Source organism: Paramisgurnus dabryanus, chromosome 7 (assembly GCF_030506205.2).
Source record: "Paramisgurnus dabryanus chromosome 7, PD_genome_1.1, whole genome shotgun sequence".
Lineage (NCBI taxonomy): Eukaryota > Metazoa > Chordata > Actinopteri > Cypriniformes > Cobitidae > Paramisgurnus > Paramisgurnus dabryanus.
In genome coordinates this window covers 12,653,486-12,677,101 of record NC_133343.1, presented here as the reverse complement: position 1 = coordinate 12,677,101, position 23,616 = coordinate 12,653,486, and the positions used below count along the sequence as shown (strand labels likewise).

Genomic DNA, 23,616 nt, shown 5'->3' with positions numbered 1-23,616 from the left:
CCCTTGAAAGGAGCTCGAACCCAATGCTCAACTAGAGCTCCAAGTTCAGAACTGAACAAAAGGAAAAAGAGAAGTAAAGGAGGTGATGGGAGGAGGAGGGGATGTCAGAAGAACTGTTGCTGGGAAATAGCTGCTTATATAAGACCTTGATGATGATTGAAATTACTTAATGTTTAGGCTACTCCCGAACCTATGTTTAGAACTTCATTTAACTCTTTCTCTGCCATGTATGAGTTATCTCGTCAACTAAGAGAAAACACTTTCCTGCCAATCTTCCGCTATTAGTAGGTGGCGCTTGAAACCACCTTAAAAAACACTATATAGCATATACAAATCCAAAAGCAAATATAGCTGCAAGAAGCAATCACCGGGGTCAAGCCAAAAAGGGCACAGCAGAAAGTAAAGTTGACTTCGGATGAGCAGTTTAAAAAACCTAGGAAAATCTCTTGATTTCAGACAAAACAATATAACAGTTATCAGCAAAAAAGCTGTGTTCTCATTTAGTGAAATCTCTCCCTCTCTTTCGACGAGCATTGATAACTAGAACACTGAAGAAAAAATGAGTGGTGCTTGCAGTGGCAATACTCAGCTCACAAAATGTTACAGTGGTGTTAATGAGTCAAAAGGGCCCACCCCCGTGTCTCTACGATGTTCCGATGCAGAGATATAGCTTTTGCAAAAAGGTTGATAAAGTCTTCTCAATGGTTGCTAGGGAATGAATTGGCAACCACCAGTGATTATAGTCAAAGCCATGAAAGGAATAATCCATGATGACTCATGGTTTTAGAAGTGTTGTTGCAGTAGTTTTAGGCAAAAAATACCATATTTCTATCTCAAAACCAGTAGGTGGCGCAATGACAAATTTGTGCATGCAACATCAGGTCATTAATGTGTTACATCTAGCTAGTTTTATGACTATACACTTTAGTTTAGTGAAGAAACAGTTGTATGTCCATAGGGCTGGCTTGATATCAAAGTTTTTGTTCAATTATAAGGCCAACTAGTGGTGCAAGCATACATTTTTTTTGTGTGGCCTCAGAATATGCTCATACATCAGCGTATCAAATCTGGTGAAAAAATCTATTTTCGTTGCTAAGTTATAACCATTTATGTGTAAAAAAATGCAAAATGTAAAGGTAATTTTTCGTTTTTTGCATTTTTCGGCCATTTCTGATAAAAATTTTAATATAACCCCAATAGAACTTTTTGTTCAGAAGGTAACGCAATGTTCTTCCTATGGTGTTTTCGAGTCGATCGGAATAACGCTCGCCGAGATATTCGCGTGTGTTTTTTAAGTGCTACTTTGCTGCACAGTGTTAACCGTATGACGAATCCTGGCATGTTTGGTATCGTTGGACTCGGCGACTACTCAGGACTCCAAAAAATCAAGTCCCGTGAAAATACTTTTATCGCAGTCAAAGTTATAGGCGTATAGAACATTCGTCTGGCCACTAGGTGGCGCTGCAACGAAACTGTGCATGCACCCTCAATTCCTGACTGGCATCTCAAGTACCAAGTGTCGTGTCAATAGGCTTAAGTTTGGCAAAGATACAGCCTAAACTCAGTTTTTTTGCGCTCTATGTAAAATTCGTTGACGCGCTATACGAGAACGGATTGGTTTATCGAAATTCTTTTAATAACTTTTTGGCTTGAGTGTCTCTAGATGCTGCATACCGATTTTCGTGGCAATCGGGTAAAAACTCTAGGACGAGTTCGCAAAAGTAGGTTTTACGAATAATTCAAAGTGGCGGAAAAATTTTCATGACGGAAAATAACGTCATAGGGTCTATTCGAATCGTCTTGAGCCAAGGAATCAGAGGAAACAAGAATTTTGTTGCTAGGCCTTACGGATCAGAAGTTATAAGCAAAAACATAAGTGCAACTTTGGACTGTTGGTGGCGCTAGCGGGTTTGAGATAGAGACCCCAAATTTGCTGTGGATAATATTTGGACTGTCCTTTATCAGTGTGCCAAATTTCATAACTTTCCTACATACGGTTCTATGGGCTGCCATAGACCGCAATGGCGAAAGAAGAATAATAATAATAAATATAGCTGCAAGCAGCAATGCCGGGGTCAAGCCGAAAAGGGCACAGAAGGGTGTAAAGTTGAGTTTGGATAAGAATACTAAAGAACCTAGGTAAACTAGTAGTTATATGGGACCACCTCTCGTCAAACTTTTATGACCCCCTCCCCCACCCGGTGACAGTTGCTGTCTGACAGGTCGTGTTTTATGACCCCTTGACAGATGGCGTTTTATGACCCCTTGACAGATGGCGTTTTATGACCCCATGACAGATGGTGTTTTGACAGGTTGTGTTTTATGACCCTTAACAGATGGTTTTATGACAGTTTGTGTTTTATGACTCCTTAACAGATGGTGTTTTGACAGTTTGTGTTTTATGACTTCTTTGACAGCTCGTGTTTGACAGGGGGCGGGACCATCAATCAAAATCTGTACAAGTTGTCAACTTTAGACAGAAAGTATTTAATGGTTTTATTGCCGGTCATTTAGAGTGATTGTTTTTCCTGAGTGTGTTTTATGTCACGCGTATGCTGTTATGTTTAATGACGGCTCGTGTTTCGACATTTGCTGTCAGCTCTCACCCTTCCTCCCTCCTTTCTCACAAGATCTGCATTCTTTCACAGGGGTGCCTGTTGTAAAGCGATTAAAGATTTCTAAAACTCAATGTTGGTAAAACAATCCCCCATTACGGTGTCAAAAAAAAAAGTAAATGTTTATTTTAGATTTAGACAAATCATGAACAAGGCTACGATTAAAACATTGGTTTGTAACATCACAAGTTATTTAATGAAATATTCCGTATACGTGTATAGTTTAAGCAATGATCTGAGCCATAACCTTCGGAGCCGGCAATACTATAATCTTTAGACGAAAGTCTAAACTAAATACAATTTAAACGATTCATGAGTTCCGTGAATCTTTTCATGACCTGCTCTATAGTTTCACGCGTATTAAAGATCCGGCGGTGCCTGACAAAGCGCCGGGGTGAGTGTTCATATATGCCGTTTTAAATTAAAGTTAATAAATGTAATTCTGTCCACTATGGCAAAATAGGAGTTTATTTTAGATTTAGAGGATTCTTTAATCATGTCTATGATTAAGACATGTGTATACGTGCACCGATGGTGACAGAGACCTTATATCTGACGTTAAGAAACTTTTAAAAGATTAAAGACGTGTTCATCCATCATTTTTAATTAAATGATTCTTAAAACCATGTGTGAAAATGTGTATATTATACAAAGAGTCTTACATTGTCTGCTCTGACAAAAATAAAATATTATTTTAGATTTTATGTCAATTGACTGCGTGTATGACAAATATAGTTTGATATATACGTTTGTATTGGCAAGAGACTTCTTTAAAGTCACGCAAGAATAAATATTTTAGTTGTAACTGGTTAACCTTAAATGTACTATTATCTATTTAACTATAAGCTATATTTTACTGAACAGCCTCAAAGTTTCTGATGCTGAACTTATGACCGTATGTGATAGATATTTCACAGCAGGGTCAGTTTGTAATCTAGGTAGAGTCTTTTAAAACTGTAATGGTAAAATGTAATATGGTCACTCTGTCAAAAATAAAGCATTTGTTTGTAACAAATTATTTAATGAAATATTCAGCAGTGGTATAGCTATGAACAGGGCCAAAACCACCGGGGACACCAATAACACATTCTTTAGACTAAAGGCTATTTATTTTAAACTAAATAAAAGTTTAATCTTTTCAGACATAGTATTCTGATCACACCATTAGATCGCGCTCCGGCGTTTACAATAGAGAACATACGCGGATGAGTGTTCATATCCACCGTTAAGAAACTTTTAAACGATTAAAAACACTTTCATATCATTTTCTGAGTTTGTTTTAAATTAATGACATCTTAAAATCAACTGTGAATATGTGTTTATTACACAACAAAATGTAATTCTGTCCGCTCCGGTATAATAGGGATTTTATTTTAGATTTGGGACTTTCTTTAACCAAGTCTCTGATTAAAAAATGTGATTATGTACAACAAAGTTGTCAGAAAACTTAGGCTGATGCGTACTTATATCTGTGGGGTTTTTTAAAAACAAAACTTTTTTGAAGCTTAAAACATTCCACCCTATCTTGTGGTTTGTATACAATGTGAATACTAAAATCGTAAGTGTGTATGTGTATTTATGTTTATATATGATTACATATGTTGTGGTGAAAACCAGGTGTTTATCTGGCTGGTCCCTAATGGTACAAATAATTCATGATATTCGTCTCACTGATACAATGGCAGGTGGTTTCATTACATTGAAACTAGTTAGAACACAGCAGAGACATGCATTGAGGTTAATTACCCACATGTTTTTATATGAGGCTCTAAAGCAATATATTCAACCATGCGTATTATGCGGTCTTTTAAGGTTCGTTTGTAACATCATAAGTTCCTCTACAGACAATCAAGAATCAATTATGCTTACAAGCTGTTATCAGTTGACACAAACCAGATCTCTCGTCTTTAACAGTTTCGTATAAAGTAAGGCACCACTCAGAATGTATTTTAACACCCCTGAAAACTAGTGATTGAAACTTACAGCGAGAAAGTCTGCGTTAAAGAGTCTAGAAAAGAAATGGAGACATACCTTACTGGTGAGTGTGTTTAAAAGTTTGTATTGTTTTTCAAATATGTTGTGTGTTACAAAAAAAAAAAAAAACCCTACAAAGGATCGGATAACATATCGGGGTTATTGTTATAGGAGCCCTGAACGACACCGACTACGCTAATGTTGCGGATGAAATTTGTGCTTTAAATACAGGTATGTTTTAACGTTTTCTACATATAATTTTAAACGATCCACTTACATAAAATAAATAAATGATTAAATCTATAACACTCTATTTCCTACAGGATTGGGGAACCCCACGGTTAATGATGAAAACTGTAAGTTGTTTGTGTGTGTGTGTGTGTGTGTGTGTGTGTGTGTGTGTGTGTGTGTGTGTGTGTGTGTGTGTGTGTGTGTGTGTGTGTGTGTTGGTTACAAAGTATTTTACGATCACCCCACAACTATTTTCACAGTGCATAACAACATTAGATCATCTGATCGAGATGTGGTGTGGGGAGTTGCAGGTCTCCACACACTCGGTACGTATTTGTGTTTTACTTTTTTTTTTGTTTTTGCTTTGTTTGTTACAACATTTTGGTCTGTTTTCAAAATTACTAAAAAACAAATCTGTCGTCATTGTAGCGAATTTGTCTAACCTCCTGGATAGCATACCCAATACATCAGGGTTTCTAAGAAATAACGAGAACGGTAAGACGTACGTGTGTGTGTGTGTGTGCGTGTGCGTGTGCGTGTGTGCGTGTGTGTGTGCACGTGTGTGTAAATGATGCCACAGCGCTTACGATCCAAAGGTCTATCGTTCACAGGGATCTGTGCTACGGCTACTTGACACAACGATGGTAGATCTGGGATACGCAAACCACTCTGTACGTAAAGGTGATTTTACTGACGAGTTACATTAAAGTTAATTATTTATAAGATAAACAACTGTGCTATGCTATTGCAGCGGATTTGTCTATCCTGGTGGATAATATACAACACTGCGTGGCCATGGATCACACAAAAGACAGAGATCCATTCAGGCCGAGATTCACACACCAAGGGGCCCGCATACAACTTTACGAAATACTGATGCAAAGAGACAACGAATGGTTCGGAGTGTGTCCCCCGGTACGTATCTAGAAACGGTCTTTAAACATATTGTTTTATTTTAAAGTGATATTTAATAACATAGTCATCTGTTTACAGTTTTGAATGACAGAGTCATCGCGAGCGATAATGTAGGACCATTGGAGTCTGACGCTAGAACATCTGGTCAAGGTGTTTATACAGCATTAGAGATGTTTTAAACAAAAAGTTTTTTATTTTGTTATTTTTAATAACAGAGTTTATCTAATTGCAGGGTCGAACACACATGACATAGTAGAGAGCTTTGTAGATTGGGATGAGGATCTGATTATCGCATGGGACGCTTGTGATTTTGAACTACATACACCAGTGCAATCACTATCAGCGTCCATGAATGTACAAGAAACACCTGTGGCTTCCGAACAGACCCCAGAGTTAGGGGTGAATCACATAAACCAAGAAGACAACAATTCTGAGGATACAGAATTGTTCCCATATGTTTTGACCCAGAACCTCGATGTTCAAAGAATCGTGGATTCCGAACAGGACCCGGAGCCACTGCCTGGTAATCAACAGGCCTATAGAAACGAACTTGTGACTGATGAACAGGTCACGGACAGCACAGGAAATGAAGTGACTCCAGAAGAGCTCAAAGACTTTTTGCATTATGTATGGCACGATTATGCACAGTTTAAGCAGTTTGTAGTCGATGGTTTTGCAATCCAGGATACAGAGCAAAGAAAACTGTTGGGGTTAATCGCCGAAATTATCACTCTGTTAAAAAACCCGACTTTGTAAGTGACAAAGCCGTTTTCTGCAGTTTTAAACTTATACCGTTGAGTGTTCTCAATACCAGATACAACGGGGAAAATTTTCAATGTTTATATAATCCGGTTTATACATGTTTTTTGATACCTTGTTGGTGTTTCTTATACTCAATATTATTATTATTATTGTTTTTTACTGATTTTTTTATTATCTGAACTATTGCTTGTTATTTGTGATATAATGTTTGAAAACATTAATAAAAACCCCCGCAAATATCTTCTTAAGATGATTACGCATTTGTTTAATTATTGTGGCTTGCTGTACCAAACCATTCTCTGATATATCAAGAATATTTCCAAAGTAACGAATGTTAAGATATTCATGACCAGGGGTCTATCCACAGAATACACCACAATGTTTAAAGTGTTGGTTGCGTGCATGCTATGCATTCACAAAACATACATTTACATTCAAAACCTATGGATTCAAAGACTTAAAGTCATCAATTTATGTCGTTCACATCAACCGTACCAACATTTTAGAATGTGCAAACTGTTTTACTTCGTTTTAAACATGTTTGGGCGGTTTCGGTCTAGATTTTTATAGAAAACTTCAGAACATGACACCGTTTTAACATTTACAAAATGATGAAGCATTTTACTTTTAAGTGTCTCCCATGATCATGTGGGGGTGTGACAATTACTTTTGTTTGTTTGGAAATTATATGAATGCAGAGAAACAACGCAAAAGTTTTGAACTTTAACATAATTTTATAAGGGTCCTGATTTTTAAAAACAGTAAGCTGTAATGTTTCTTACACACAAATCTAAACACATCACAAGTCTGAATGTTTAATAGTATGCAAAGGTTTGTTGGCGTATTTTAAACACAAGCTGTTTATCTTAATCTTTAAACAAATGTGTATGACAAAAGTTGTTCTGCCTGAACTGACACTAAGGATCGATGCCTAAATGTTAAATCTAAGTATTTGCAAAACAACCTTGACCACCATATAGATGTTTTCAATCTAATGGTACGGTTTTAAATGTGACCAAACTATTTCAAACATTACAAAGTTGTAGTTGGTTGCGTTTTACTTTACAAGGTTTTAACACACATTACTGTTTAGTCACGGTGTGTTTCATTGCATTGCTGCTGCATACAACAGACTCTCTAGTTTATGGTAAAAGGCTTACTAAATAAAAACCTAAGCACTCTGTATTATGTTGCCACTGATGATTTTACAAGTTTACAGTTTCAAACATTTTTGCTATCTTAGCTGTGAAAGATTTAGTAAATAACTCTAAAAAATAAACAGTGTTGAAGCATTCCCTTAATCTTCTAGCAACGATTTTCAAGAGATTACCAACATGTATGATGTACTAACTGTCAAGGGGTCTGTGATATTATTTTTTGAAGTAATTAGCTATCTAATGGCTACTGCACAATAACTTAAGCGATAAAGAGGTTGCCAAATGTTACATAACCTATAGAAACGAAACAAGATGATCAATTACAAAGCCACTGGCATAAGGTTTACACTTAAACAAATCACGCAGATGTTTAAAGTGTAGTTGTTACGCCCAGAGAGGGGTGTCCCTAACTCCAGGACTCCTATCTCCGCCTATCCGTTACAGTCATTAAAACGGCACCAGTATGCTTCATTCAAACACGTTCGTTTAACAAGTTTCAAGAAACTATGGACTCGTACTGCTACACCAAAACGTTTGCGCTACCCACCCCAGAGCAATATGAAGATGCGAGAACCTACAGTTGGACCTGTGCACTCAATAAGTCCTCCACAGTATCTGATGGCGGACCATCACCCTACAACAACACCACCCTTTGTACGGCTCAAGTAATGTCTGATGATGTTCCCATGGACCTGTGTCCCCAAGAAGGATACGACAATGTCTGATGAATCAATACACATTGCGTGTATCGATTCCACAGACTGTTTGGTTTCAAGATCATGAAACAGGCTTCGTGATACATCTGTTACAAACTTGATGACAAAAAGCTAATGGTATTCTGTAGAATCTTTAGAGACTATTACTGTGTGTTTGTGTTGTTTGCAATATCAAATAATGATCAAATTGCTGTTTGTGAAATTATTGAACCGATGGATGATCACATTCTTGTGAAAAACGTTGTGATATTTCTACAATGATAACATATGATGTATTTCTTTTACTTGATGAGAAATAAAAAAAAACATGTACCACTTTAAACATCTGCGTGATTTGTTTAAGTGTAAGCCTTATGCCAGTGGCTTTGTAATTGATCATCTTGTTTCGTTTCTATAGGTTATGTAACATTTGGCAACCTCTTTATCGCTTAAGTTATTGTGCAGTAGCCATTAGATAGCTAATTACTTCAAAAAATAATATCACAGACCCCTTGACAGTTAGTACATCATACATGTTGGTAATCTCTTGAAAATCGTTGCTAGAAGATTAAGGGAATGCTTCAACACTGTTTATTTTTTAGAGTTATTTACTAAATCTTTCACAGCTAAGATAGCAAAAATGTTTGAAACTGTAAACTTGTAAAATCATCAGTGGCAACATAATACAGAGTGCTTAGGTTTTTATTTAGTAAGCCTTTTACCATAAACTAGAGAGTCTGTTGTATGCAGCAGCAATGCAATGAAACACACCGTGACTAAACAGTAATGTGTGTTAAAACCTTGTAAAGTAAAACGCAACCAACTACAACTTTGTAATGTTTGAAATAGTTTGGTCACATTTAAAACCGTACCATTAGATTGAAAACATCTATATGGTGGTCAAGGTTGTTTTGCAAATACTTAGATTTAACATTTAGGCATCGATCCTTAGTGTCAGTTCAGGCAGAACAACTTTTGTCATACACATTTGTTTAAAGATTAAGATAAACAGCTTGTGTTTAAAATACGCCAACAAACCTTTGCATACTATTAAACATTCAGACTTGTGATGTGTTTAGATTTGTGTGTAAGAAACATTACAGCTTACTGTTTTTAAAAATCAGGACCCTTATAAAATTATGTTAAAGTTCAAAACTTTTGCGTTGTTTCTCTGCATTCATATAATTTCCAAACAAACAAAAGTAATTGTCACACCCCCACATGATCATGGGAGACACTTAAAAGTAAAATGCTTCATCATTTTGTAAATGTTAAAACGGTGTCATGTTCTGAAGTTTTCTATAAAAATCTAGACCGAAACCGCCCAAACATGTTTAAAACGAAGTAAAACAGTTTGCACATTCTAAAATGTTGGTACGGTTGATGTGAACGACATAAATTGATGACTTTAAGTCTTTGAATCCATAGGTTTTGAATGTAAATGTATGTTTTGTGAATGCATAGCATGCACGCAACCAACACTTTAAACATTGTGGTGTATTCTGTGGATAGACCCCTGGTCATGAATATCTTAACATTCGTTACTTTGGAAATATTCTTGATATATCAGAGAATGGTTTGGTACAGCAAGCCACAATAATTAAACAAATGCGTAATCATCTTAAGAAGATATTTGCGGGGGTTTTTATTAATGTTTTCAAACATTATATCACAAATAACAAGCAATAGTTCAGATAATAAAAAAATCAGTAAAAAACAATAATAATAATAATATTGAGTATAAGAAACACCAACAAGGTATCAAAAAACATGTATAAACCGGATTATATAAACATTGAAAATTTTCCCCGTTGTATCTGGTATTGAGAACACTCAACGGTATAAGTTTAAAACTGCAGAAAACGGCTTTGTCACTTACAAAGTCGGGTTTTTTAACAGAGTGATAATTTCGGCGATTAACCCCAACAGTTTTCTTTGCTCTGTATCCTGGATTGCAAAACCATCGACTACAAACTGCTTAAACTGTGCATAATCGTGCCATACATAATGCAAAAAGTCTTTGAGCTCTTCTGGAGTCACTTCATTTCCTGTGCTGTCCGTGACCTGTTCATCAGTCACAAGTTCGTTTCTATAGGCCTGTTGATTACCAGGCAGTGGCTCCGGGTCCTGTTCGGAATCCACGATTCTTTGAACATCGAGGTTCTGGGTCAAAACATATGGGAACAATTCTGTATCCTCAGAATTGTTGTCTTCTTGGTTTATGTGATTCACCCCTAACTCTGGGGTCTGTTCGGAAGCCACAGGTGTTTCTTGTACATTCATGGACGCTGATAGTGATTGCACCGGTGTATGTAGTTCAAAATCACAAGCGTCCCATGCGATAATCAGATCCTCATCCCAATCTACAAAGCTCTCTACTATGTCATGTGTGTTCGACCCTGCAATTAGATAAACTCTGTTATTAAAAATAACAAAATAAAAAACTTTTTGTTTAAAACATCTCTAATGCTGTATAAACACCTTGACCAGATGTTCTAGCGTCAGACTCCAATGGTCCTACATTATCGCTCGCGATGACTCTGTCATTCAAAACTGTAAACAGATGACTATGTTATTAAATATCACTTTAAAATAAAACAATATGTTTAAAGACCGTTTCTAGATACGTACCGGGGGACACACTCCGAACCATTCGTTGTCTCTTTGCATCAGTATTTCGTAAAGTTGTATGCGGGCCCCTTGGTGTGTGAATCTCGGCCTGAATGGATCTCTGTCTTTTGTGTGATCCATGGCCACGCAGTGTTGTGTGGGGTATATTATCCACCAGGATAGACAAATCCGCTGCAATAGCATAGCACAGTTGTTTATCTTATAAATAATTAACTTTAATGTAACTCGTCAGTAAAATCACCTTTACGTACAGAGTGGTTTGCGTATCCCAGATCTACCATCGTTGTGTCGAGTAGCCGTAGCACAGATCCCTGTGAACGATAGACCTTTGGATCGTAAGCGCTGTGGCATCATTTACACACACGTGCACACACACACGCACACGCACACTCACACGCACACACACACACACACACACACACACGTACGTCTTACCGTTCTCGTTATTTCTTAGAAACCCTGATGTATTGGGTATGCTATCCAGGAGGTTAGACAAATTCGCTACAATGACGACAGATTTGTTTTTTAGTAATTTTGAAAACAGACCAAAATGTTGTAACAAACAAAGCAAAAACAAAAAAAAAAAGTAAAACACAAATACGTACCGAGTGTGTGGAGACCTGCAACTCCCCACACCACATCTCGATCAGATGATCTAATGTTGTTATGCACTGTGAAAATAGTTGTGGGGTGATCGTAAAATACTTTGTAACCAACATCCACACACACACACACACACACACACACACACACACACACACACACACACACACACACACACACACACACACACACACACACAGATAAACAACTTACAGTTTTCATCATTAACCGTGGGGTTCCCCAATCCTGTAGGAAATAGAGTGTTATAGATTTAATCATTTATTTATTTTATGTAAGTGGATCGTTTAAAATTATATGTAGAAAACGTTAAAACATACCTGTATTTAAAGCACAAATTTCATCCGCAACATTAGCGTAGTCGGTGTCGTTCAGGGCTCCTATAACAATAACCCCGATATGTTATCCGATCCTTTGTAGGGTTTTTTTTTTTTTTTTGTAACACACAACATATTTGAAAAACAATACAAACTTTTAAACACACTCACCAGTAAGGTATGTCTCCATTTCTTTTCTAGACTCTTTAACGCAGACTTTCTCGCTGTAAGTTTCAATCACTAGTTTTCAGGGGTGTTAAAATACATTCTGAGTGGTGCCTTACTTTATACGAAACTGTTAAAGACGAGAGATCTGGTTTGTGTCAACTGATAACAGCTTGTAAGCATAATTGATTCTTGATTGTCTGTAGAGGAACTTATGATGTTACAAACGAACCTTAAAAGACCGCATAATACGCATGGTTGAATATATTGCTTTAGAGCCTCATATAAAAACATGTGGGTAATTAACCTCAATGCATGTCTCTGCTGTGTTCTAACTAGTTTCAATGTAATGAAACCACCTGCCATTGTATCAGTGAGACGAATATCATGAATTATTTGTACCATTAGGGACCAGCCAGATAAACACCTGGTTTTCACCACAACATATGTAATCATATATAAACATAAATACACATACACACGTACGATTTTAGTATTCACATTGTATACAAACCACAAGATAGGGTGGAATGTTTTAAGCTTCAAAAAAGTTTTGTTTTTAAAAAACCCCACAGATATAAGTACGCATCAGCCTAAGTTTTCTGACAACTTTGTTGTACATAATCACATTTTTTAATCAGAGACTTGGTTAAAGAAAGTCCCAAATCTAAAATAAAATCCCTATTATACCGGAGCGGACAGAATTACATTTTGTTGTGTAATAAACACATATTCACAGTTGATTTTAAGATGTCATTAATTTAAAACAAACTCAGAAAATGATATGAAAGTGTTTTTAATCGTTTAAAAGTTTCTTAACGGTGGATATGAACACTCATCCGCGTATGTTCTCTATTGTAAACGCCGGAGCGCGATCTAATGGTGTGATCAGAATACTATGTCTGAAAAGATTAAACTTTTATTTAGTTTAAAATAAATAGCCTTTAGTCTAAAGAATGTGTTATTGGTGTCCCCGGTGGTTTTGGCCCTGTTCATAGCTATACCACTGCTGAATATTTCATTAAATAATTTGTTACAAACAAATGCTTTATTTTTGACAGAGTGACCATATTACATTTTACCATTACAGTTTTAAAAGACTCTACCTAGATTACAAACTGACCCTGCTGTGAAATATCTATCACATACGGTCATAAGTTCAGCATCAGAAACTTTGAGGCTGTTCAGTAAAATATAGCTTATAGTTAAATAGATAATAGTACATTTAAGGTTAACCAGTTACAACTAAAATATTTATTCTTGCGTGACTTTAAAGAAGTCTCTTGCCAATACAAACGTATATATCAAACTATATTTGTCATACACGCAGTCAATTGACATAAAATCTAAAATAATATTTTATTTTTGTCAGAGCAGACAATGTAAGACTCTTTGTATAATATACACATTTTCACACATGGTTTTAAGAATCATTTAATTAAAAATGATGGATGAACACGTCTTTAATCTTTTAAAAGTTTCTTAACGTCAGATATAAGGTCTCTGTCACCATCGGTGCACGTATACACATGTCTTAATCATAGACATGATTAAAGAATCCTCTAAATCTAAAATAAACTCCTATTTTGCCATAGTGGACAGAATTACATTTATTAACTTTAATTTAAAACGGCATATATGAACACTCACCCCGGCGCTTTGTCAGGCACCGCCGGATCTTTAATACGCGTGAAACTATAGAGCAGGTCATGAAAAGATTCACGGAACTCATGAATCGTTTAAATTGTATTTAGTTTAGACTTTCGTCTAAAGATTATAGTATTGCCGGCTCCGAAGGTTATGGCTCAGATCATTGCTTAAACTATACACGTATACGGAATATTTCATTAAATAACTTGTGATGTTACAAACCAATGTTTTAATCGTAGCCTTGTTCATGATTTGTCTAAATCTAAAATAAACATTTACTTTTTTTTTTGACACCGTAATGGGGGATTGTTTTACCAACATTGAGTTTTAGAAATCTTTAATCGCTTTACAACAGGCACCCCTGTGAAAGAATGCAGATCTTGTGAGAAAGGAGGGAGGAAGGGTGAGAGCTGACAGCAAATGTCGAAACACGAGCCGTCATTAAACATAACAGCATACGCGTGACATAAAACACACTCAGGAAAAACAATCACTCTAAATGACCGGCAATAAAACCATTAAATACTTTCTGTCTAAAGTTGACAACTTGTACAGATTTTGATTGATGGTCCCGCCCCCTGTCAAACACGAGCTGTCAAAGAAGTCATAAAACACAAACTGTCAAAACACCATCTGTTAAGGAGTCATAAAACACAAACTGTCATAAAACCATCTGTTAAGGGTCATAAAACACAACCTGTCAAAACACCATCTGTCATGGGGTCATAAAACGCCATCTGTCAAGGGGTCATAAAACGCCATCTGTCAAGGGGTCATAAAACACGACCTGTCAGACAGCAACTGTCACCGGGTGGGGGAGGGGGTCATAAAAGTTTGACGAGAGGTGGTCCCATATAACTACTTAAACTTCATGATTTCAAATGAAAAAAACGCAAAAGTAATCAACAAAAAGAATCTATGTTCTTGTCTAATGCAATCGTCCTTCTGTTATTGACAATCATGGAACATTAGAGCACTGAAGGACATGTGAGTGATGTATGCAGTGGCATAACATGGGTCACAACATGTTACAACAAGTTAAATCAGTCAAAAGAGACCATCCCCATGTCTCTACGATGTTCTGATGCAGAGAAAAAGCTCTTTCAAAAACAGTTGATTAGGTAATCTCATTGGTTGCTAGAGAGTAGATTCACATCCACCAGTGATAATAGTCCAAGCCATGAAATGAAGAATCCATGATGACTTATGATTTTAGATGTGTTGTTGCAGTAGTTTTAGGCAAAAATTGCTATTTTCTATCTCCAAGCCACTAGGGGGCGCTATGACAAAATTGTGCATGCAACCTTAGGGCATGACTGCGTTACATTTAGCTAGTTTTCTGACTATACACTTTAGTTCAGCAAAGAAATAGTTGTATGACCATAGGGCTTGCTTGATATGAAAGGTTTTGTCTAATTATAGGGCCACCTAGTGGTTCACACATACCAAATTTTTTGTGTGGCCTCAGACTCTGCTCATACATCAGCGTATCAAATCTGGTGAAAAAATCTCTTTTCGTTGCGAAGTTATAACCATTTATGTGTAAAAAACACAAAATGTAAAAGGTAATTTTTCGTTTTTTGCAATTTTCGGCCATTTCTGATGAAAATTTTAATATAACGCCAATAGAGTTTTTTGTTCAGAAGGTAATGCAATGTTCTTCCTATGCCATTTTCGAGTCGATCGGAATAACGCTCGCGGAGATATTCGCGCGTGTTTTTTAAGTGCTATTTTGCCGCGCAGGGTTAACCGTAAGGCGAATTCTGGCATATTTGGTATCGTTGGACTCGGCAACTATTCAGAACTCTAAAGAAACAAGTCCCGTGAAAATACGTCAATCGGAGCCAAAGTTATAGGCGTTTAAAGCATAAGTCTGACCACTAGGTGGCGCTGTGACGAAACTCTGCATGCACCCTAAGTTCCTGACTGGCATCACAAGAACCAAGTATCGTGTCAATAGGCTTAAGTTTGGCGAAGATACAGCCTCAAATCCGTTTTTTTGCGCTCTACGTAAAATTCGTTGACGCGGTTTACGGAAACGGATGGACGAATTGACATGAATTCCATAACTTTTTGCCGTGAGGGTCTGTAGATGCTACATACCGATTTTCGTGGAAATTGGGCAAAAGCTCTTGGACGAGTTCGCAAAAGTAGGTTTTACGAATAATTCAAAATGGCGGAAAAATTTCCATGACGGAAAATGACGTCATAGGGTCAAATCGAATCGTCTTGAGCCAAGGAATCAGAGGAAACAAGAATTTTGTTTCTAGGACTTACAGATCAGAAGTTATAAGCAAAAACGTAAGTGCAACTTTGGACTGTTGGTGGCGCTAGAGGGTTAAAGATAGAGACTCCAAATTTGCTGTGGGGACACATTGGACTGTCCTTTATCAGTGTGCCAAATTTCATAACTTTCCTACGTACGGTTCTAGGGGCTGCCATAGACCGCAATGGCGGAAGAAGAACCAGAATAATTATTATTATAATAGGAAAACTAACAAATACAATAGGGGTCTTCGCCCATTCTGGGCTTGACCCCTAAATATAGCTGCAAGCAGCGATACCGGGGTCAAGCCGAAAAGGGCACAGAAGGGTGTAAAGTTGAGTTTGGATAAGCAGACCAAAGAACCTAGGTAAACCTAATGATTTCAGATGAAAAAACGCAAAAGTAATCAACAAAAATAATCTATGTTCTAATCCACTGCAATCGTCCTTCTGTTATTGACAGTCATGGAACATTAGAGCACGGAAGGACATGTGAGTGATGTATGCAGTGGCATAACATGGGTCACAACATGTTACAACAAGTTAAATCAGTCAAAAGAGACCATCCCCATGTCTCTACGATGTTCTGATGCAGAGAAAAAGCTCTTTCAAAAACAGTTGATTAGGTAATCTCATTGGTTGCTAGAGAGTAGATTCACATCCACCAGCGATAATAGTCCAAGCCATGAAATGAAGAATCCATGATGACTTATGATATTAGATGTGTTGTTGCAGTAGTTTTAGGCAAAAATTGCTATTTTCTATCTCCAAGCCACTAGGTGGCGCTATGACAAAATCGTGCATGCAACCTCAGGTCATGACTGCGTTACATCTAGCTAGTTTCATGACTATACACTTTAGTTTAGTGAAGAAATAGTTGTATGACCATAGGGCTTGCTTGATATGAAATATTTTGTTCAATTATAGGGCCACCTAGTGGTTCAGACATACCAATTTTTTTGTGTGGCCTCAGACTCTGCTCATACATCAGCGTATCAAATCTGGTGAAAAAATCTCTTTTCGTTGCGAAGTTATAACCATTTATGTGTAAAAACCACAAAATCTAAAGTAAATTTTTCGTTTTTTGCAATTTTCGGCCGTTTCTGATAAAAATTTTAATATAAGGCCAATAGAACTTTTTGTTCAGAAGGTAATGCAATGTTCTTCCTATGGTGTTTTTGAGTCGATCGGAATAACGCTCGCGGAGATATTCGCGCGTGTTTTTTAAGTGCTGTTTTGCTGCGCAGGGCTAACGGTAAAGCGAAATCTGGCATGTTTGGTATCGTTGGACTCGGCGACTACTCAGGACTCCTAAAAATCAAGTCCCGTCAAAATACGTTGATCGCAGCCAAAGTTATAGGTGTATAAATCATCTGTCTGGCCACTAGGTGGTGCTGCGACGAAACTGTGCATGCACACTCAGTTCATGACTGGCATCACAAGTACCAAGTGTCGTGTCAATAGGCCTAAGTTTGACGAAGATACAGCCTAAAATCAGTTTTTTTGCGCTCTACGTAAAATTTGTTGACGTGCTATACAACAACGGATTGATTTATCAAAATTCTTTTAATAACTTTTTGCCGTGAGTGTCTCTAGATGCTACATACCAATTTTTGCGGCAATCGGGTAAAAACTCTAGGACGAGTTCGCAAAAGTAGGTTTTACGAATAATTCAAAATGGCGGAAAAATTTTCATGACGGAAAATGACGTCATAGGGTCCAATCGAATCGTCTTGAGCCAAGGAATCAGAGGAAACAAGAATTTCATTTCTAGGACTTACGGATCAGAAGGTATAAGCAAAAACATAAGTGCAACTTTGGACTGTTGGTGGCGCTAGCGGGTTTGAGATAGAGACTCCAAATTTGCTGTGGATAATATTTGGACTGTCCTTTATCAGTGTGCCAAATTTCATAACTTTCCTACGTACGGTTCTATGGGCTGCCATAGACCGCAATGGCGGAAGAAGAAGCAGAATAATTATTAATATAGCTGCAAGCAGCAATCACCGGGGTCAAGCCGAAAAGGGCACAGAAGGATGTAAAGTTGCGTTTGGATAAGCAGACTGAAGAACTTAGGTAAACCTAATGATTTCAGATGAAAAAATGCAAAGTAATCAACAAAAATAATCTATGTTCTTGTCTACTGCAACTGTCCTTCGGTTATTGACAATCATGGGACATTAGAGCACTGAAGGACATGTATGTGATGCTTACAGTGGGCAAACATGGGTCACAACATGTTACAACAAGTTAAAAGAGTCAAAAGAGACCATCCCCATGTCTCTGCGATGTTCTGATGCAGAGAAAAAACTCTTGCAAAAACAGTTGATAAGGTATTCTCATTGGTTGCTAGAGAGTAAATGGACATCCACTAGTGATTATAGTCAAAGCCATGAAAGGAATAATCCATGATGACTCATGGTTTTAGATGTGTTGTTGCAGTAGTTTTAGGCCAAAAAAATGCCATATTCTGTCTCAAAACCAGTAGGTGGCGCAATGACAAAATTCGTGCATGCAACCTCAGGTCATAACTGTGTTACATCTTGCTAGTTTTATGACTATACACTTTAGTTTAGTGAAGAAACAGTTGTATGACCATAGGGTGGCTTGATTTCAAAGGTTTTATTCAATTATAAGGCCAACTAGTGGTGCAAGCATACAATTTTTTTTGTGTAGCCTCAGACTGTGGTCGTACATCAGCGTATCAAATATGGTGAAAAAATCTCTTTGCGTTACGAAGTTATAACCATTTATGTGTAAAAACAGAAAATTTAAAGGTAATTTTTCGTTTTTTGCAATTTTCGGCCATTTCTGATGAAAATTTTAATACAACGCCAATAGAACTTTTTGTTCAGAAGGTAATGCAATATTCTTCCTATGATGTTTTCGAGTCGATCAGAATTACGCTCGCGGAGATATTCGCGCGTGTTTTTTAAGTGCTGTTTTGCTGCGCAGGGCTAACCGTAAGGCGAAATCTGGCATGTTTGGTAAGGTTGGACTCGGCAACTATTCTGGACTTCAGCGAAACAAGTCCCGTGAAAAAACACAGATCAGAGCCAAAGTTATAAGCATGCACAACATTCGTATGACCACTAGGTGGTGCTGTGACGAAACTCTGCATGCCCCCTCAGATCCTCACTGGCATCACAACTACCAAGTGTGGCGTCAATAGACATAAGATTGGCGAAGATACACACTAAAACCTGTTTTTTGGGCTCTACGTAAAATTTGTTGACGCGCTATACGAAAACGGAATGGTTTATCAAAATTCTTTTAATAACTTTTTGCCCTGAGTGTCTCTAGATGCTACATACCATTTTTCGTGGCAATTGGGCAAAAGCTCTAGGACAAGTTCGCAAAAGTAGGTTTTATGAATAAATCAAAATGGCGGAACATTTTTCATGACGGAAAATGACGTCATAGGGTCCAATCGAATCGTCTTGAGCCAAGGAATCAGAGGATACAAGAATTTAGTGTCTAGGACTTACGGGTCAGAAGTTATAGGCAAATACATAAGTGCAAATTTGGACTGTTGGTGGCGCTAGCGGGTTAGAGATACAGACTTCAAATTTGCTGTGGAGACTTTTTGGACAGTCCTCTATCAGTGTGCCAAATTTCATAACTTTCCTACGTACGGTTCTATAGGCTGCCATAGACCGCAATGGCGGAGGAAGAAAAAGAAAAAGAAAAAGAAAAAGAAAAAGAAAACTAACAGAAACAATAGGGGTCTTCGCCCATTCTGGGCTTGACCCCTAATAATAATAATAATAAGAACACTAACAAATATAGCTGCAAGCAGCAATCACCGGGGTCAAGCCGAAAAGGGCACAGAAGGATGTAAAGTTGCGTTTGGATAAGCAGACTGAAGAACTTAGGTAAACCTAATGATTTCAGATGAAAAAATGCAAAGTAATCAACAAAAATAATCTATGTTCTTGTCTACTGCAACTGTCCTTCGGTTATTGACAATCATGGGACATTAGAGCACTGAAGGACATGTATGTGATGCTTACAGTGGGCAAACATGGGTCACAACATGTTACAACAAGTTAAAAGAGTCAAAAGAGACCATCCCCATGTCTCTGCGATGTTCTGATGCAGAGAAAAAACTCTTGCAAAAACAGTTGATAAGGTATTCTCATTGGTTGCTAGAGAGTAAATGGACATCCACTAGTGATTATAGTCAAAGCCATGAAAGGAATAATCCATGATGACTCATGGTTTTAGATGTGTTGTTGCAGTAGTTTTAGGACAAAAAAATGCCATATTCTGTCTCAAAACCAGTAGGTGGCGCAATGACAAAATTCGTGCATGCAACCTCAGGTCATAACTGTGTTACATCTTGCTAGTTTTATGACTATACACTTTAGTTTAGTGAAGAAACAGTTGTATGACCATAGGGTGGCTTGATTTCAAAGGTTTTATTCAATTATAAGGCCAACTAGTGGTGCAAGCATACAATTTTTTTTGTGTAGCCTCAGACTGTGGTCGTACATCAGCGTATCAAATATGGTGAAAAAATCTCTTTGCGTTACGAAGTTATAACCATTTATGTGTAAAAACAGAAAATTTAAAGGTAATTTTTCGTTTTTTGCAATTTTCGGCCATTTCTGATGAAAATTTTAATACAACGCCAATAGAACTTTTTGTTCAGAAGGTAATGCAATATTCTTCCTATGATGTTTTCGAGTCGATCAGAATTACGCTCGCGGAGATATTCGCGCGTGTTTTTTAAGTGCTGTTTTGCTGCGCAGGGCTAACCGTAAGGCGAAATCTGGCATGTTTGGTAAGGTTGGACTCGGCAACTATTCTGGACTTCAGCGAAACAAGTCCCGTGAAAAAACACAGATCAGAGCCAAAGTTATAAGCATGCACAACATTCGTATGACCACTAGGTGGTGCTGTGACGAAACTCTGCATGCCCCCTCAGATCCTCACTGGCATCACAACTACCAAGTGTGGCGTCAATAGACATAAGATTGGCGAAGATACACACTAAAACCTGTTTTTTGGGCTCTACGTAAAATTTGTTGACGCGCTATACGAAAACGGGATGGTTTATCAAAATTCTTTTAATAACTTTTTGCCCTGAGTGTCTCTAGATGCTACATACCATTTTTCGTGGCAATTGGGCAAAAGCTCTAGGACAAGTTCGCAAAAGTAGGTTTTATGAATAAATCAAAATGGCGGAAAATTTTTCATGACGGAAAATGACGTCATAGGGTCCAATCGAATCGTCTTGAGCCAAGGAATCAGAGGATACAAGAATTTAGTGTCTAGGACTTACGGGTCAGAAGTTATAGGCAAATACATAAGTGCAACTTTGGACTGTTGGTGGCGCTAGCGGGTTAGAGATTAAGACTCCAAATTTGTTGTGGAGACTTTTTGGACAGTCCTCTATCAGTGTGCAAAATTTCATAACTTTCCTATGTAAGCTGCTATGGGCTGCCATAGACGCAATGGCGGAAGAAAAAGAAAAAGAAAAGGGAAGAATAATAATAAGAAAACTAACGGATACAATAGGGGTCTTCGCCCCTTCGGGGCTTGACCCCTAAATAATAATAAAAAGAAAAAGAAAACTAACAGATACAATAGGGGTCTTCGCCCATTCTGGGCTTGACCCCTAAAAAGAAAACTAACAGATACAATAGGGGTCTTCGCCCATTCTGGGCTTGACCCCTAATAAGAAAACTAACAAATACAATAGGGGTCTTCGCCCCTTCGGTGCTTGACCCCTAATAATCTATGTTATTGACAATCATGGAACATTAGAGCACAGAAGGACATGTGAGTGATGTTTGCAGTGGCATAACATGGGTCACAACATGTTACAACAAGTTAAATCAGTCAAAAGAGACCATCCTCATGTCTCTACGATGTTCTGATGCAGAGAAAAAGCTCTTTCAAAACAGTTGATAAGGTATTCTCATTGGTTGCTAAAGAGTAAATTCACATTCACCACTGATTATAGTCCAAGCCATATGAAATGAAGAATCCATGATGACTCAAGGTTTTAGATGTGTTGTTGCAGTAGTTTTAGGAAAATATAGCTATTTTCTATCTCCAAACCACTAGGAGGCGCTATGACAGAATCGTGCATGCATCCTCAGGTCATGACTGAGTTACATCTAGCTAGTTTCATGACTATACACTTTAGTTCAGCAAAGAAGTAGTTGTATGACCATAGGGCTTGCTTGATATGAAAGATTTTGTTCAATTATAGGGCCACCTAGTGGTTCAGGCATACCAATTTATTTGTGTGGCCTCAGACTCTGCTCATACATCAGCGTATCAAATCTGGTGAAAAAAATCTCTTTTCGTTGCGAAGTTATAACCATTTATGTGTAAAAAACACAAAATTTAAAGGTAATTTTTAGTTTTTTGCAATTTTCGGCCATTTCTGATGAAAATTTTAATATAACGCCAATAGAACTTTTTGTTCAGAAGGTAATGCAATGTTCTTCCTATGGTGTTTTCGAGTCGATCGGAATAACGCTCGCGGAGATATTCGCGCATGTTTTTTAAGTGCTGTTTTGCTGCGCAGGGCTAACCGTAAGGCGAAATCTGGCATGTTTGGTATCGTTGGACTCGGCGTCTACTCAAGACTCCTAAAAATCAAGTCCCGTAAAAATATGTTGATCGCAGCCAAAGTTATAGGTGTATAAAACATCTGTCTGGCCACTAGGTGGCGCTGCGACAAAACTGTGCATGCACACTCAGTTCCTGACTGGCATCACAAGTACCAAGTGTCGTGTCAATAGGCCTAAGTTTGACGAAGATACAGCCTAAAATCAGTTTTTTTGTGCTCTACGTAACATTTGTTGACGCGCTATACGACAACGGATTGGTTTATCAAAATTCTTTTAATAACTTTTTGCCTTGAGGGTCTCTAGATGCTACATACCAATTTTCGCGGCAATCGGGTAAAAACTCTAGGACGAGTTCGCAAAAGTAGGTTTTACAAATAATTCAAAATGGCGGAAAAATTTTCATGACGGAAAATGACGTCATAGGGTCCAATCGAATTGTCTTGAGCCAAGGAATCAGAGGAAACAAGAATTTTGTTTCTAGGACTTACGGATCAGAAGTTATAAGCAAAAACATAAGTGCAACTTTGGACTGTTGGTGGCGCTAGCGGGTTTGAGATAGAGACTCCAAATTTGCATTGGGGACACATTGGACTGTCCTTTATCAGTGTGCCAAATTTCATAACTTTCCTACGTACGGTTCTATGGGCTGCCATAGACCGCAATGGCGGAAGAAGAAGAAGAAGCAGAATAATTATTATAATAAATATAGCTGCAAGCAGCGATACCGGGGTCAAGCCAAACATGGCAAAAAATGATTCATACGTGATGACTGTCATGATTTAAGATCTAAGTTTGCATTAGTTTTATGAAAAAAGCAATTGTTTCGTATCTTGAGACCACTAGGTGGCACTGTGCCGAAAGAATAGATGGTGCCTCAGGTCATGACTGTGATGACACATACCAAATTTAGTGTAAATACGATAAAGCGATACGGAGATATAGCCTTAAATAACTTGACCACTAGGGGGCACTGACCAAACAATAAATTGTGACTCAGGTCCTGATTGTGATGACACCCACCAAATTTT

General features: G+C 37.6%; 2 protein-coding genes and 1 long non-coding RNA gene across 4 annotated transcripts in view; 1 reads left to right on the top strand and 2 right to left on the bottom strand.

Moving 5' to 3' along the window:
- The window catches only part of nprl2 (NPR2 like, GATOR1 complex subunit), a 194,060-nt gene that overhangs the window by 84,280 nt on the left and 86,164 nt on the right, over positions 1-23,616 (bottom strand). The gene's annotated exons all lie outside the window — the stretch shown is intronic.
- LOC135734429 (uncharacterized) lies at positions 4,217-5,146 on the top strand. The gene is made up of 3 exons (XR_010527339.2): positions 4,217-4,820; positions 4,913-4,945; positions 5,081-5,146. It is a non-coding gene; the product is annotated as an uncharacterized lncRNA (long non-coding RNA).
- On the bottom strand, positions 9,998-12,918 carry LOC135734318 (uncharacterized). Its single transcript, XM_065253234.2, has 9 exons — positions 12,090-12,918; positions 11,922-11,981; positions 11,797-11,829; positions 11,586-11,651; positions 11,416-11,481; positions 11,232-11,291; positions 10,981-11,151; positions 10,831-10,902; positions 9,998-10,748 (listed from the first exon to the last, which is right to left on the bottom strand). The coding sequence occupies exons 1-9, from the start codon at positions 12,106-12,108 to the stop codon at positions 10,225-10,227; spliced, it is 1,071 nt and encodes a 356-aa protein (XP_065109306.2). The 5' UTR covers positions 12,109-12,918; the 3' UTR covers positions 9,998-10,224.

Excerpts from the sequence above, each read along its gene's own strand:
- LOC135734318 (XM_065253234.2), bottom strand. Across the intron at positions 11,482-11,585 it reads TGCAGGTCTCCACACACTCG|CGAATTTGTCTAACCTCCTG; the intron begins GTACGTATTTGT and ends TCGTCATTGTAG. Across the intron at positions 11,152-11,231 it reads TGGGATACGCAAACCACTCT|CGGATTTGTCTATCCTGGTG; the intron begins GTACGTAAAGGT and ends ATGCTATTGCAG.